This window comes from Varroa jacobsoni, unplaced genomic scaffold (assembly GCF_002532875.2).
Source record: "Varroa jacobsoni isolate VJ856 unplaced genomic scaffold, vjacob_1.0 contig00125, whole genome shotgun sequence".
In the NCBI taxonomy this organism is placed as follows: domain Eukaryota; kingdom Metazoa; phylum Arthropoda; class Arachnida; order Mesostigmata; family Varroidae; genus Varroa; species Varroa jacobsoni.
The window spans coordinates 168924-184189 of record NW_019214413.1 but is presented as its reverse complement, the minus strand read 5'-3'; the positions used below and the strand labels follow the sequence as shown (position 1 = coordinate 184189).

General features: G+C 41.3%; 1 protein-coding gene across 1 annotated transcript; it reads right to left on the bottom strand.

The window, feature by feature from the left end:
• Positions 1-246: 246 nt before the first annotated feature.
• Positions 247-13296, bottom strand: jhamt (juvenile hormone acid methyltransferase). Its single transcript, XM_022851211.2, has 5 exons — positions 12850-13296; positions 12083-12263; positions 5378-5651; positions 3595-3733; positions 247-413 (listed from the first exon to the last, which is right to left on the bottom strand). Exons 1-5 carry the CDS (start codon positions 13046-13048, stop codon positions 259-261), a joined length of 948 nt encoding a protein of 315 aa, XP_022706946.1. The 5' UTR covers positions 13049-13296; the 3' UTR covers positions 247-258.
• Between the last annotated feature and the right edge of the window lie 1970 nt (positions 13297-15266).

The following is a 15266-nucleotide window of genomic DNA, read 5'->3' as shown; positions in this document are numbered from 1 at the left end:
TACATCAGCAATCCGTAAGTATCTGTCTCTGCTTTAGCGTAAAAATATTTTAACTCGCATAGATAGAAAAAATGTTAGAGATTATTGTTATCCTCACCCTAGGTATCACGCAATGAATATACAGAATGAATACAGAATTGATTTCTGCTGAAACCGCTGGTGAACTAGTTAAGACTATCTACAGTGTTTATCGTGTGTGCAGTCTTTAAATAATGATATCGATTTAATTAGATCCTCAAATAGCACTTCATTTAATACTCATTGGGCGAAACCGTGCAAAACCGCAAGCTGATAATTGAACACAGTAGTGCCTTCGCTGAGACGGAGGTATGCCTCGACGAGGTCTCGTTCAAATTCTTCGACGACGTTCTTGGGTATCGACTGGTAAAAGGGACACACAGCCACAGCTGACTCTGTAAATAAATAAAGTTGAATGCTGAAGTCCGCCGTTGAATCATTCACTCGCACGCATACTGACCGTGTGGGCTCAACTGAACCCGCGTAAAAATAAAAATCTGCATGTATATTGTTCTCAGCAACCATGTGTGCCCTTTGATACCCGAGATCTTCAAAACCGCAAAAAAGATAAACTCTAATTTTTTACATTAAAAATCTGCTTAGCGTTCTTCGGATGAGTATAGCTATCATCATTTAATCAATAGCACCAAATCCACCGAGTCCAAGGAAAATATCTAACTGGAACAGAATAGGAGAGATTGTACTCGTATAAAGTTGCGTGCATGTGTGGTTTTATGTAACTCTGCGGGGTTGTCACCTGTCACTTTCTCTATAGTGATTGCTCTTCCGCATATATTCCACGATAGTTCACGTAGCTTTCTCATTCTAAACACCCTCACTTTAAAACGGACTTTCACTCAATCTGACAGCCTTACATCGCAGCGTCGATCTCGAGCAATCAAGTAAATTTGAGCGACGACGTCGCCGTCCTTGACTGACTGTCAGCAGCTTGGCCAAAGCCACGCACTGACCCCCTCGTCAGTTAACCGATCTAACATTGTACTTCCTGACAGTTCAGGCCTAAAGTCAATCCAAACCCTACCTACCCGAAGCTTTGCCACGGAGCCCAAGAACCAACTTTTATATTTCTCGGTCCTTGAGGCCTGTGAGGTTCAAAGTACGAAGCCGTCCGAGAGTTCGCCCTGCCATCCCTTCCGTTGCCCCCTCCTTCTTTAAGTCGTCCGACACTGCCTCCCCACCCTCTGTATTGCACGGCTCAGCGCGCTCATTGTGGCTAAAATTAAGCTCACTTTCAACTATGCCTAGCACCCCAAGCGAATATCCTCTTCCATTTCTTCTCCGGTTTCGTCCCCATATACTCATAGCTATAAGAAGGCCTTATCCCTTTACTACGCCCCTGGCCTGCTCGGTCCCGATCTCCAATTTTGCCCAACGCGAGGCCAACAGCTTGTAAGAGGCCCAAAGGTTCTGCTACTGCAAAGGTCTGCGCTGCGAAGGCTTACGGCAGCGGGTCAGGGGTCTGAAGCTCACAAGTCAACCGGCTCCCGACCCGTAAGTACAGAGCTACTTGAACTGCACAGACATCCACAAACTGACGTAACGGAAAAGCAAGAGAAAAACATGGAACGAGAACAAAAGGAACTGCCTAGATGGACACAGCAGACTGCAGCACGTGCTACCAACAGAGGATCGGGGTATGGGGACTATGAGAACGACAACGCCACCGCTGCCACGAACCTGACTGGCTAGCTGACCAGCTGACTGACTTTGGCAAACGGTCGGAGCTGGTACTCGGGAAACTTAGGACAAACGGTAAATAAAAGTGAAAAAAGGCGGGCTAGCAGCAGCGTTGGAAGGAAGCAGGCGAAAAGAAAGACGTCGAATATATTATCCCATCGCTTCGCTTGGCAATCGCCTCTCTCAAGATCCTCAGTTCCCTACACACGGTGCTGCCTCTAGACAGAGGGCTGGTAGCATCAGCGGGCTGCGTTCTGAATACAATGCCCTACGCTCGTTTTATTCCAGACGGGCCTCTCTCGCCAGACCTTCTTTACTAACGTAACATTCCCCTCCAGTACAGAAGTAGTACCAGCAGTAACTCTGGCGATCTCCGCACAGGCTCATCTTTCTCATTCGAGTCGGACAACCGACGGCTGGTGAAGGCAGCCGCCTTCAAAAACAAGACTGTCTGAGTACTGGCGACATCAGACTGTGAAACATGCGCTCAGATAAATATAACGGAGGTATGTGCCAGTGTGCCTGCTTCTATCGATTTCAACTACCTGAGATAATGCGGATAGATTGATGAGGTCTTTTTGCCACTTTTGTATTAGCAGAAATTCTGCTTATTCAATAGCGAAAACTATCTAATGCGGAACTTTTGTAACTGCTGCTAAATGTGCTGGTTAATATATTAAAAAGTATTGTATTTAGTTGACTGGGCTTTGCGAGTAGATTCCGTATCATTTATATCAGAGAGTAAAACGATTAAACAAAAACGATTAAATAAATCTGCGTAGAAATAAGCTACAATTCTGATGTAATTACATAGAATGCGATGCCTAATACGAGAGCAGACGTTGCCAAGCCCAAATCGAACATCACACGAACGCTGAGCTACTTTGTACAAACGTATACACTTTGATATTAAGGGCATTTGCTAATCCTTAAACTATTCACAATAGGCAGGCTGTATAAATGTACCTTTCTTTACAGTTGACATGCAACATTTGACATGTCTACGTGTTGGTTCTTCGTCAGTCAAGAATCTGTAAAATCATCTGTAAAAGATTTATCTGCGCGACCGGAGTTCAGAGTTTGTCCGGAGAGAGAGTGTAAAATACGGTTAGTTCCAATAAAATCAAAGCAGTATAATAGTTGTATATTAAGAAAAAAGCTGTATTTCTTAGAAGGATTCACTATTGTTGAATATCGTACACTGTGACATGGCAACTGGAAGCACTATAAGGAAAGGCTGCTAATAAGCAGGGGACCTTCGTACACGACCCGTTTGTGTTCTTACTAAGAATATATAGTTGAACATCGTCCCGTCTCCAAAAATCTTCGTTTAATTAAAAAAATTAGATCTTTTCCAACAGTATGTCATTAAATTCAGACACAGTACCAACATGTATACAGGAAACGTTCCTAAAGTAAACTATAATATATGAGGAAGTCAACAAGGTCGATTTTAGAATATTCCAAAATACATTCAATTATCGCAACAAGTAACCACAGATGATAACAAATAGATCCTGTGCTGCAGTGTCCAAAAATAATCCAATTTGCTGAAAAACCCGCACATTATATAGCGTTTGAACCGATTGAAGGATTCGGTCGTTTTATAGGTGTTACAAGCAGGTGTAATGACCTGCAATAGCGGGAGAAATGAGTAACTGCTAAGTCCTTGGATCTATTGCTAACGGAGTACTGAATGAATTTGAAACTGACGGTCGTCTGGAGTAACGTCTTACAACTTAAGGACTTAAGCAAACAGGGACTGAGGGCACAATTCTATCATAAAATATCCTTTCTTAACATATCAATAAGTCTATTTTAAGTGATTCGTTGGCTATCAGCAATTACAAAAAAAAGATATGAATCTAAATATCTGACCTCTAAGCGTCTCCATTGATGGATGTTGACATTCGAGGTTCAGCACTTCGCAGCTACGAAGTCCGAGACCACTGCTCGCGGCAAGTCCTTCCAGGTCTTTCTGGCAATAAATTTCACCAAACGGGATATGCGACTCATTCTGGAAAAGACGCATAGGTTCATACGCTTCTTCTTTACTGTAATTATCTATTGGGGAAAATTCGGTCGACACTAGCGAAAACTCTTGTCCGTGTCCCTGAACAGATATTATTTCTCTCAACTCATTTTTGCACGCAGCTGAAGACCATGTTTCACTTATCAGAGCGGCTTTGTTAGACCGCGTCATAGTTCCCATCTAAAAGCTTTTCAAGTATATTTAAATTGACCTTCGATTTAGCTTAAACGAACCCACAAATCACCATTTTATTATTAATGCGTTTGCCAACGATCTGAATTCATGGATATAGCCAATTCTACACAATAAGCCAACCATTTGACCAAGCCATTGTCATATCTTTGTATAACATTCTGCGTTTGGATACATAATGACAACTCTTTTCTAAGCACGACTGCCTTATCTGATGATTCAGCCCCTTCTGACGAAAATGTAAATATCTGATCAAACGTCGCTTGACGTACACAGCTCTAACAGAAGCTATGTGTTAGATACCCGCTTCATAATCTCTTTAGCTGGTAGCGATAGTATATGATAAGAAATCGAGGTACTTTAAATAGTAATTATGAGCAGGAGCGCGCGCACGGTCCCCAGCATTTCGCGTCCGTGTATAAAGACAGCAGCAACCTATGGGTAATATGAATAAGCTGGGCTAATATTATTCAACCTTTGTCATCCGGAGATAACGGTGTAATTTGACGTGTCCTGCGGAGTCACGTAACGACGATTCTGTCATTTGCTACCGTGACTGGCCGTTGCTGTTGCTAAGCTTATGCATCACGATTCTAATCATATATATATATATGTAAACAGAATGACGGAAAAATGCTTAGTAGCGATGAGTAGTAGACAAGTTACTGCTTGGGCGTTTCTTGGCGCTCTCAACTACACGCCCACGGCTGTCGCTTACCTTTCCGTTTATTATCCTGCAAGCTTGTTTGGTCAATGTTTGAAAATGCTTAATACATATGCATTACCTATTTACATGATCTTAGATATCGCATGGTTTTAATCTATGAGTTTTCCGGTTGAATTAATATAGAGAAAAGAAAGTTAATTATGTAGAAAATAGTTAGAGAAAGTCGGCGCTGGCCTTTCGTTAAAGGTTTCGTTTCAAAAGCGACAGGTTGAGCCCAAAAATGGGGCTTCCTCATACAACTCAAAGAACCCTGAAGGATTCAGAGAAAATTCAGTGCGTTCGTTCAAACTTTTGCCCATCATATTAACCTACGATCGTTTTAGTCGATATGACTTTTCATATCTTCTGTGATCAGATGTTAAGCTTCAAACCACCCGAGTATCTTTGACTCAGCTCGCACAATACTAACAAGCAAGGCTTCTATTTGTCGATTGAGCTTGTCAGATCTGATGCTGATGCGAATCTGACGTAACTCTTCAAACGTTTACTTATCTTAATCGACGGTAATGACTTTACGGTAAGCAGATCCATATACAGTAGAATCTATAATGATAAGCCAATTCGGGCATTTGGAATCAGTGGCGCGAAATGTGAAAGAATCTTGGAAACAGCAAATGTTAACTGTATCTTGCCTTGTTAAAAATAGCTTGACACATATTTAAGTAAATGTTAATTTAGGCCCATTTTTGTCGTTAGAGGGCATTACTTACGAAATACTTAGCCCATCGCGGCTTTTTGGCAAGATCGTGGTAAACCAAAACCGCAGGGTTGAGCGCCAAAAACGCGAGAAGAAACTCCGAATCGGACCTCGCTGCAACGAACGCCGGTGAGCTTTTTGGCGAGTCTTTGACAGATCGGGGGGGTCTGAGGAGTCTGCGGATATTTTTCAACGCTTTTCCAAGGTCTCGTACCCAGTGCAGTGCGTACAGGGAAAATACAACATCGAAATAGCCGTACTTCGACAACAATAATTCAGTCGATTCCCTGTAACAGAATTAAAAATCTTAGTGGTATCAGCCTTTAAATATACGCTGTTTTCGTTCACCGCTATTAGCTACATTTTTAAAGTATAAATGTTTGCTTTAAATCTTGACAAAAAGAAGAGCAAACCATTGCCTGCATAAAGTGAAAGGTTATTTCGCCATTTGTTTTGTTCTTATGAACCTTCAAAAATGTATTTGGGTTCTGTTTCTTTTATTTCGAAGACTTTATACGGGTTTGTGTTTCTTGATACATTCTGCTTATCGTCGGTAGCTCACTTGTCATTCACCAGGTCTCATTTGGGCTTGATCCCGTCTACAAGTTCAAATCGTTAGAGCTCATTGCAATCTCATCTGTAAGGTGGCTCAACAGGTAGGGGTTTTGCTCGACTTCGTCAACCATCTGCACCTATTATCGTCACGAAGTAAGATCACCACTGTTTGTACGAATCGCTTGCGTACTCTTTACCAACCCATCCGCATACAACGTACATGTAGACGTAAGGATAGACACTTGGCACCGCGTCATTTTTCTCCATCGTGGTTCCCGAAACCTGGTTGGTTCGCGTTTCGCCAAATGCCTTTCCCGTTTCCCTACCATTTGCCCCGTTTCATCGCTCCCGGACATTGGCTGCCTACAACAAGCTGCCCACCTGCCTAAAACGCGGCACCCGTAGAGGCATCATGCTTTTGCTCTGGTTCGAAAATAGAGCCCGCCCGTGCCTTGACTGCTGGATGTTGATATCACGACAAGGCCAGCAGCAGCGGTGGTGGCGCCAGCGGTGGGTATAACGGCAGGAGACGAAGTAGTGACGTCTGCTTGTCAAACTTTCAAAACCTCTGGGATTCGGAAAGCTCGTTTTACCACTCATAGCTATTTCTTGTGCTTTTGCTGCTGCTACCATTACAACAACTACTTCCACCCTGCCATGCCTTGGTATCGTATCAGATTCGAACGAACCTTAGGACCTATACTCCGCAAGGATAGATCTGCCTCTCGCCGTGCTTTTCTTTCTTCGGGGCAGTAGGAGGAAGCGTCAATAATAGCCGCATCCTTGGGGTATTACGTCCGAGATTCTTACACTGCTACTTTGAGTGGCCTGGTGCTGTTTCGAGTGCTAGACACGTTGTGTCATGTTGCCTTTCGAGTGCACTATACCAAACAGCCTCCAGCGTCGAGGCTTTCCAGCGAATCTTGGACTTGGAGGCAGTAATCGGGAAACGACCAGCGTAAGTCCTACAGCGGCTCCTCAGGCGTCTGAGGGACGTTGGGAAGTCCATGGGGGCATGGCAAAAATGGCGACATCGCCACCTCCATCGGGCGAATTGGAGTCATCGTCAGTGCCTTCACAGATGGCAACGCTAATGCTGCTTTTGCTGTTGCTTGCCAATCTATAAAAGAAGGCGGAATGGGCAAGAAACGTCGGCGGATGCCTACGCTTGGCCTGCGAACCCGTGTCATCACAACCCTGCAGCAGGCACCATCCACCGATCAGAGCAAGAAGGCACCAATGGCAACTAGTGAGCTCTGTTACCTCCGGCCCAGTTTGTTATTTTTCTATCTTATTGGCGTAAGGTTTAGCGCAACGTAACGTAGAAAACGCCCGCCAGTTTATACGGGTAAAGGATTACACATTACATTAGAGGTTATTACACGCTAGAAGCAAGTTGATGCGTTTCGGTAACGGGTAAATAAATGACACTTCTTTGCACAACATCAGCGATACGCAGCTTCGCAGCGTTGCCCTATGGCCATCCTCGGTCAGACGTATTCCATCATGAACAAGCAAGCAGCAGAGGTAAGGACTCACACCCTTAGAATATAATACTATTGACAAGGCATATTATGCTACTTTCATCGACGGTACTGGCCTTCTGAAGATGTCTGTTTCGATTAGTCAATAGGTCAGGTAGGCACGAGCCTGGCTTCTTACCCTGTCTGTCAATAGACAAATACTAAAAAGCAATACAAATAATAGGTTCACCGCACATACTTCAGCCGAGTCGAACGTACTGTGTTCAATGTGCAGGTCACGCAAACATTTCTATAACACTAGGTAATAGTATATAGCCTGTACAGAAAATCAAATAGTATATAATAGACCGATACCTAAATTCGTGTCTATTATATACTATTTGATTTTGAGTAGCTAGGACTGCTGCTTTAATTTGTGGTCAGTATATATTCGTATATATAAGCGAAAGTTGAGCAAAAGAGAACATTTTCCTATATCGATCTTATAACATACAGTTGCACATTTTAAACTAAATGATGATACAATCAACGCCCCCTGGCGATTTTACATACTATGTTTAGATGTATCGATTTTGACGTCACTAAAGGTTTTTTTTTTTTATTTTCAGATATATACGGCTACAATTAGCATTTATCAGAAGATCGCTGAAAAAAAACTTTCGAAGGCTTCCCAAAACGCGTTTTCGCCTGACTGTTATAGAAGAAAGCGCAATTTGTTTTTGCTCATTTCCACTTAAAATATAGTTAGATAAATTGCAGTTTTACTCAGATCGTTAATCTTCCTATTAGTGTGAACAATTGGCGTCAATCAAATAATACCTTACTTGTAGAAAATATGCTCGATATTTTAGTATTTTTTTTAGATAATATTTTATAAAAAAAAAATATTGGCTACACAAACTTTTGAACTGACCGATATCGGAAAAACCGCTTGGAGTCCTCGGCACAAGTTTTTACTCTACCGGTACATAGACAAAAAAAAAACTATTACATTCGTTTTTCGCCCATTTTTGTACGCAAAAAATGTTAAATGTCCATCAAGATCTATCAGTTAAAAGCATATAGCACCCTGTTAAGCTTTGAGCTTTTTAAAGGCATTTTTTACTTGACGATTGACATTTGGCTGTAGGAACATCTTGAAAGCTTCATCGCAATATATCCCCCTCGACCCCTATGATTCTTTCACATATGTCAGGATAAGTGATTCTTCAAATAAACCGTCTAAAAAGTGTAAAAAGAAAAGATGTACTTGATAGTCAAACAGATTGAGAAAGAGACAGACGCGACAAAGTGCAAAATAAATAAACTAGAATTAAAGTTGGCGTCGATAGCTCATTACAGGTGATGGAAGATACGCGTAGGGTGTACATACCGTAAAAGACTACGGCGCTGGTCGGGGAGTGACAATGTAGCGGCTAGCGGATAGGACTTTATAGCCTAAATGTGTCCGAACCAGCTGCTGTTCATCGGTCACTTTCTGACCGTAGCCCTATGAATGTAAGGGATTACGATACCAATATCTTACTATGCAATAAACTAAGCTTCCATCGGACGACCCTATACTTCTCGCGTTGACGCATTTCCGACTTTGTAATTTGCCTAGCTTTGTCGAAGCGGTCTAGCCGTATATTTCCTACACTAGCACATAGAACACTCGCATGTACAGTAACATCCTTTATCAGAAGGGACTCAACGGTTTCCTCTTATCTCGGATGCCCGGTATCTGCAGTGAGCTCTTCTGCTACATAAGTGAGGAACCGAAACATACAATTGGCTATGTCGGTCTATTTAAGTGTAGTGCGACATGTCTGAATGTTATCCCTGGCTTTTGTGACCGGTCACGAAAAAGCCTAGGAATAAGGACCATTTTCGTTTTGGTAAATTGGAATGATTCATTGGCACCGCCTATTGACATTTTGGCCCAAACTAGAACGACACACGTATTTGCTTTAGGGTCACTGAATGCAGGCATAGTTCACAATGTAAGCAAGTATTTCTACAGTTACTCGACCGTGATTTGAGAAACCTCTTTCAACGTGCGAAGTCAACTTATATAATAAATTGTTGTCTGTTTATGTGGAGAAATCTCTTACAGATGAAGGATGTCCAACCTTTCAACATCGACAACTGCCAATTCGTTCGTCATTTGTGAGGTGTCTAGCTTTTGATCGGCATTTAGCTCTTTTGACAACTTTCGTAATACTGTCATCGTTTATCTTCAAAACAGTTGCACGTTCGGTAGTTAAGTAAGTTGATTTACTTATTTATAGGAGAGTGGTTGGCCAATTAAATAACCGCCGCTATAGTTGCTACACATGGCTTCGAAAAGTGTATCATGTAGGTATTGGAGTTCCCGTCTACGTCGACACTATCGCCTACTCACACAGTAATAATTCCTTTGACGGCGCCATGTTTTCGTTCTGCACGCGCACACTAGTTCGTAATCCGAAAAAAGGAACGAAAGCATTCAATTATCGTGTTCGACTTCAAGCGATAGCAATTGGCCGAAATCGATTCCGCTAACGACCTCGTTTTTCCCCCAAAAGGAGTGCGGTTACAACTGCATCGATCTGTTACTTGGATGTAAAATTTCTTCACGAATCACACTGAGCCCTTCCACCAGTAGTATCGAAGCATCAAAATGCCTAGCCTCAAAGTCTAGTTCTATTGTATTGTATTTCTGGATCTACTTGGCAGTGCGCAGAATGCGATTGATAGGTGGTGTCAACCAGTAAGTATCCTGCAGCCTCTGCAGTTCATGATATAACTATACGCATCGTGGGACGCATAAATATGCTTTGCCGTCCCATTTGCTCCGTTAGAGGAAAAACATACGCGCTCTTTGTTTACTCGGACGTCTGTCATGATCTTCTTGAAAACTTTATTTTTGTTGTCAGTGAAATTTCGTCGTCGTTCATCACGCTCGTTTTTCGTATCTGTAATTAGATTGCCGGATCGTTTAGTGGTACCTTGGCGCCAGCAAGTAGGGCTATTCATTGGGGTGAGGAAAGATGTCCTGTCTGCTAAGTGTTCCCAGCGAATGTTCAGTGCGATGAATCCCTATTTGATGAGACAGTTAGCACATAATATAACGACTAATAAAAAATCGTCACATATTTGGTCGTTGAAAATGCGCTATAGCCGCTGCGTTAATTCAGGGTCATCCGAGTTAGTAACAATCAAAGGAAATAACTAGCGAATTTTATCAGCCATTTACCTAACTATTGTTTGTTACACTGCTCCTACGAGGTGTACGGTGTTTTTTTGAAAAATCCTAATCAGGTTGCGATCTCTGCATAGCTGTTTCCTGTATGAGCGTCAACGGTGCGAAATTCGGTTACAAACCGTGGCCCGTAAACGAGTAGAAGCAGTGGCTAAAGAGGATGATATTATAGCGCAGTTATGTTGGGGCAAATAGGGTATGTTCCTTCGAAGCGTTGCCGCATATATATAGTTCGACCTTCGAGGCTGTGACTCAGTCAGTTGTGTCTATGAGCATAGGAAGGTATGCATGCCAACTCATTGTAATAGTTGAATTGTAGCCTAGCAGTGAATTTGGCGTGTAGTCGTTCATTTTTTTTTCGGTATCGGGAGCTGTATCATTGCAAATGTCAGTTAATGCATAGGCGCCACAATGCCTCTTAAGTGGACAACCATCGTACCTTGACAAAATCATAATCTAAAGTACTATTTTCATTGTTATCATCGAAATTATTTTTACCACTCCACCAGAACGCTTAACTCGGCCTGTTATATGAATATTGTTGCAGAAAAAGAATATAAAGAAAAGCTTACGACAATATCATTTCCTACCATTTAGCCATACATGTGTGAAAGGAGCCTAAAAAGGAAGCCGTTTAAAAGGCTCATTTTATAAACGGACTCCATTGTCAAACAGATAGGTATTGTTAGTAATAATAATGGTATTAAGATAAAGATTAAAACCGGATTAGCATTACCCCTTCCTACAGGAAAGAGAAATTATACTTTTAGAAAAAAAAATTACGTACAGCCAACAATATAAAAAGCAACGATCCATATTGCATTAATAGTCTGGATAAGACTAGAACTATTTTGAGTAAAAATCGCTATTTTACTGTAAAATCGGGAGAAAGTGAAATATCAAAAATTACTTTTTAAAGCCGATTCTCTTAAAGCCTGAAAAAAAAACTGTTCATCCGATCAAAGAAGATGAACAAAGTATAGCGAGATCGTACAAGTTCTACCAAAAATTTTGCAAATTACCAAATTAGCATTAGACATCCTATAGAGGAAGGAGGTTGCCTTATGAAAAAACTGCACGAAGAGAAATGAAGATCTTTTACCAATTTTGAACTACCTCAGTGAAGCCGCTATTTTACGTAATATAGGAAGTACTTTCCAAACCGAATGCTTCAGTTTTGTAGAGTTTGATAAACAAATAGTTCTTCATCATAAACCTCCGCAATAATTCTCAACTCTTATCGAGCAAATGGTAACAAACAACCCATTTTTCTGTATTCTTCCGGGAACTCCATCTTCCGCGCACATTCCTAGCATGGGAGACTTTTCTGATCACGCCATGAGGTTTGGGTATGAAGATTTGGGCCGGATAAATCAAGGTTCAGAAATATATGGACATAGAGAGTAAATGATCCATATTACTCCTTAAAGTAAATAGTCGTAAAATACGAACTTACGTTGAACTAACATCATATACGTCATAGCAGATTGAACGATGTGGGTACGATTCGCGTGCAAATTCTACCATGGCCGGTGAGAGATCTGTGGCGACCAGCCTCTGAGCACCTAGATGCTCAACAGCCAAAGGCAAGAGCAGGTCGTGCGAACTATCTCCGCTGCCACAACCAATGTCGAGCACTAACGAGATCAATGTACAAACAAAATAGGAAAAGGAAAGTAATTAAATAGGCATTCAGTAGCAAAAATTATTTTTTAGTTTGTTATCATTAGAATAGTGTTTGAGTACTTCGTATGGGCAGCAAGAGCGTCTCGAACAATTAATAACTATTATTTTGCTTTCTTTAATTAATGTTATTAATCCAGAATTATTGAACTGCTATTAAGTTTTTCAAACTGCTGATAGTTCTAAACATTTCCGTCGAGGACACATGCTCCGACCACGTCACGCTACATGGAAAACGTACGTTTTATTGAATCGGAGTTACTATACGTAGATTTCTTTATTTCCACTTAAGCACATTAGCACAAAAAACGATGCAGGCTACAAAGGCTATGTATGGCTCCCGTTCAAAATCTGCGAGTCTCACTTCGTATGGGAAGCTCGAACGAATTTTTTTAGGACACTTAAAAGACAATTTGATATCTTCAGCAATGTTAACGATTGCTTGCCGAATCATTGAAGACTTTATATCCCTACATAATATCCAGTGACATGAAAAACTGCTGAACTGTTCTATAGCGAAGACAATATTAACATACTGACCTTGTGCCGACTCGAGACAGAGGTTTCTTTCGAGAGTGTTCTTGTAGAAATCCAGAATCATTTGGTTATCTCTCCGTTGAAGGTCGTGGGCACTCTGATACAGTCTGGGATTTTCTAGGCCGTGATTGCGCATGCGGCGCGAGTACAGTACCACCTTACTTAGCTGCCGCGCCTGATGCACAGCTACCGATAGCCACATCGTTATTTTGCAATCCTTCGCTGAGACTATTCAGTCGCTATTGAACGATACAGAATGGCGTGACGATATACCACAGTCTTCGTCTGTGCACAAACGAACTAAGCAAAAAAGGTCAGGTCGAAGGCGGTTTAAATAGCTGCAGGTAAGCAAATGCAGGAGTAGTGATTTGTTTTAAGGAAGACCACCCCGCTGGCCAAGTCGAGGAAAACTCATTATTTCGTTACGCGCCTTACTACTCCAGCTATCATATTGTGACGTATACTATAGCTAAAGGAGCGCGAATAATTGAACATTTTGGTTTAAATTTCATATAACCTTACGCTTGAGTGTCTTCAACGAGCTAAAAGTTGCTCGTCGACATATGTGGGCGTTCGATGCCTGAAATCGCTGAGGCTCTATTCTAATTATAGACAAACGAGCCTATACTTTATATCTTCAATGCACCCGATATTTCGATTGACAGGTTTTCATTCCAGCTGCGAACGTGACAATTCTATATTGTTCGTTTGGCCTATTCCATAATGGTGAATAGATATCGTCCTTCCCGCCTTGCTATAATCATCTTGCAGTGTGTTATCGATGACACACAGCATGAAGGAGGCGTGATCCTTATCATCCTATAACATATGGTCCTGCGTTTGTCTCCGACGTGATCCGAGTTGATATTGGCTCCTGTTTCATTGGTGCATACGTTGTGATAGAATGTTTACACAAATAGTACGTTGTTGTAGATACTATTTGCTTGTTTTTCGTGATTTATTTTCTAAATGACGGAGTCATTTTCATTCCATTAGTATCTCTTCAATTTCATTACATTTATATCTCTTATGTGACGATCTCGAGAGCCAGACGTACTGCTTTTTGACGGCGTTTCTATCGTTGCTAACTAATATGTGCTAGAAACGATCTGATTCGGTCCCGCTGAACGGAATCGCGTTTACAGGTCAAGAACACTGATACATTCGCCGTACGTATGCGCATATAATGTATTAGTAGAATACTAAGTATTATGAATTGAGTTTATTAATTGATCGACTGCAGAAGATTCTCATCTGTAAGGACTGATATCAGTGGCGGGTGCACATAGTACACACGATCAGTGTCGTAAAAAACGTTGAACAGCTTAACCGTGAATCGCTTAATTATTTTTAGATCAGAGATTGTTGGAAAGTCTACACTAAGAACAGAATAGTCTACAAGCAGGTTATCGCATGCTTTCGTGAGAATTTTTCAGCTGAATTGGGGTATTTGAGGAAACAAGTGGGCACAATGACACCTAAGAGATTCGGTCACGTACGTGCCTCTCTTTGTTCGCCTTTTGCAGATAGATATAATAATTATTCTATTATTTTCTATCTATAGAGGAGTCGAAACACAGAACGCGTACTGTTTGTTAAGAAGCGAGCTCTTTTTTGATAGGTAATTGATTGCTCCTAAATTAGAGCGAGATATAAATACAATTGCTTCTCAGATGTCTATAGGACAGACACTAATGGGTTTTTGCTAAAGAATATTATATATAGGAAGAAGAAGAAAGACGACGATTGTTTATTAGGTGCTCAATAACGTCACAGTGAGCTATTTTTTGTTATTAAGAAGCTATCCGAAGTGTTTATTACTTTGGCCCTGACTGCGCTGGCGACGATTCATTATATTGTGACTATTCGTGGGGCTCAGTCTTCTTTATTACGAGTACCAATAGTTGGCCAATATGGTATGACGGATGCTGACTGTTTACTGTTAATCTCACTCATTTCCTATGCTAGTCATCTCGATTTGACTTGATCCGTCTTTTTCTTCTTAAACTCTTCCTTCAATTAATTTTCCAGATCACTAATTAACCATGGCACTTCTCTTTTTTGCTCATTTCCCTTTGGGTCGTCCAACGTTAAACAATTTATAGCTAAAGTCCTCGCTAAACTTAGTGCCAACGACCACTAACGCCAATTTAAAAAGTCATCCTTTCAACGAGATGGTGCGTTTAGCTGATGCTTACGAACAAGCACCGGTGTTTTCGTCTAAAGTGAATTCTCTTTACTGATGTACATATGTGTAGCGCATCATAATAACAGAACGTAAATAAATTGCATACATTCCTATAGTAATAAAAAACTGCTCACAACAGAGGTAACTCCATTCGAGTTAGAGAATATTACGAATATTCGAAGGGCCCTACCACAACGAGGTTCGTGTTCGGTCCCTAATGCAAGATTCTAGC

Coding starts and splice junctions, on each gene's coding strand:
- jhamt (XM_022851211.2), bottom strand. CDS start 13,048: ATGTGGCTATCGGTAGCTGTGCATCAGGCGCGGCAGCTAAGTAAGGTG. Junction 12,264..12,849: donor CTGTCTCGAGTCGGCACAAG/GTCAGTATGTTA, acceptor TGATCTCGTTAG/TGCTCGACATTGGTTGTGGC. Junction 5,652..12,082: donor GTATATGATGTTAGTTCAAC/GTAAGTTCGTAT, acceptor ATTCTGTTACAG/GGAATCGACTGAATTATTGT.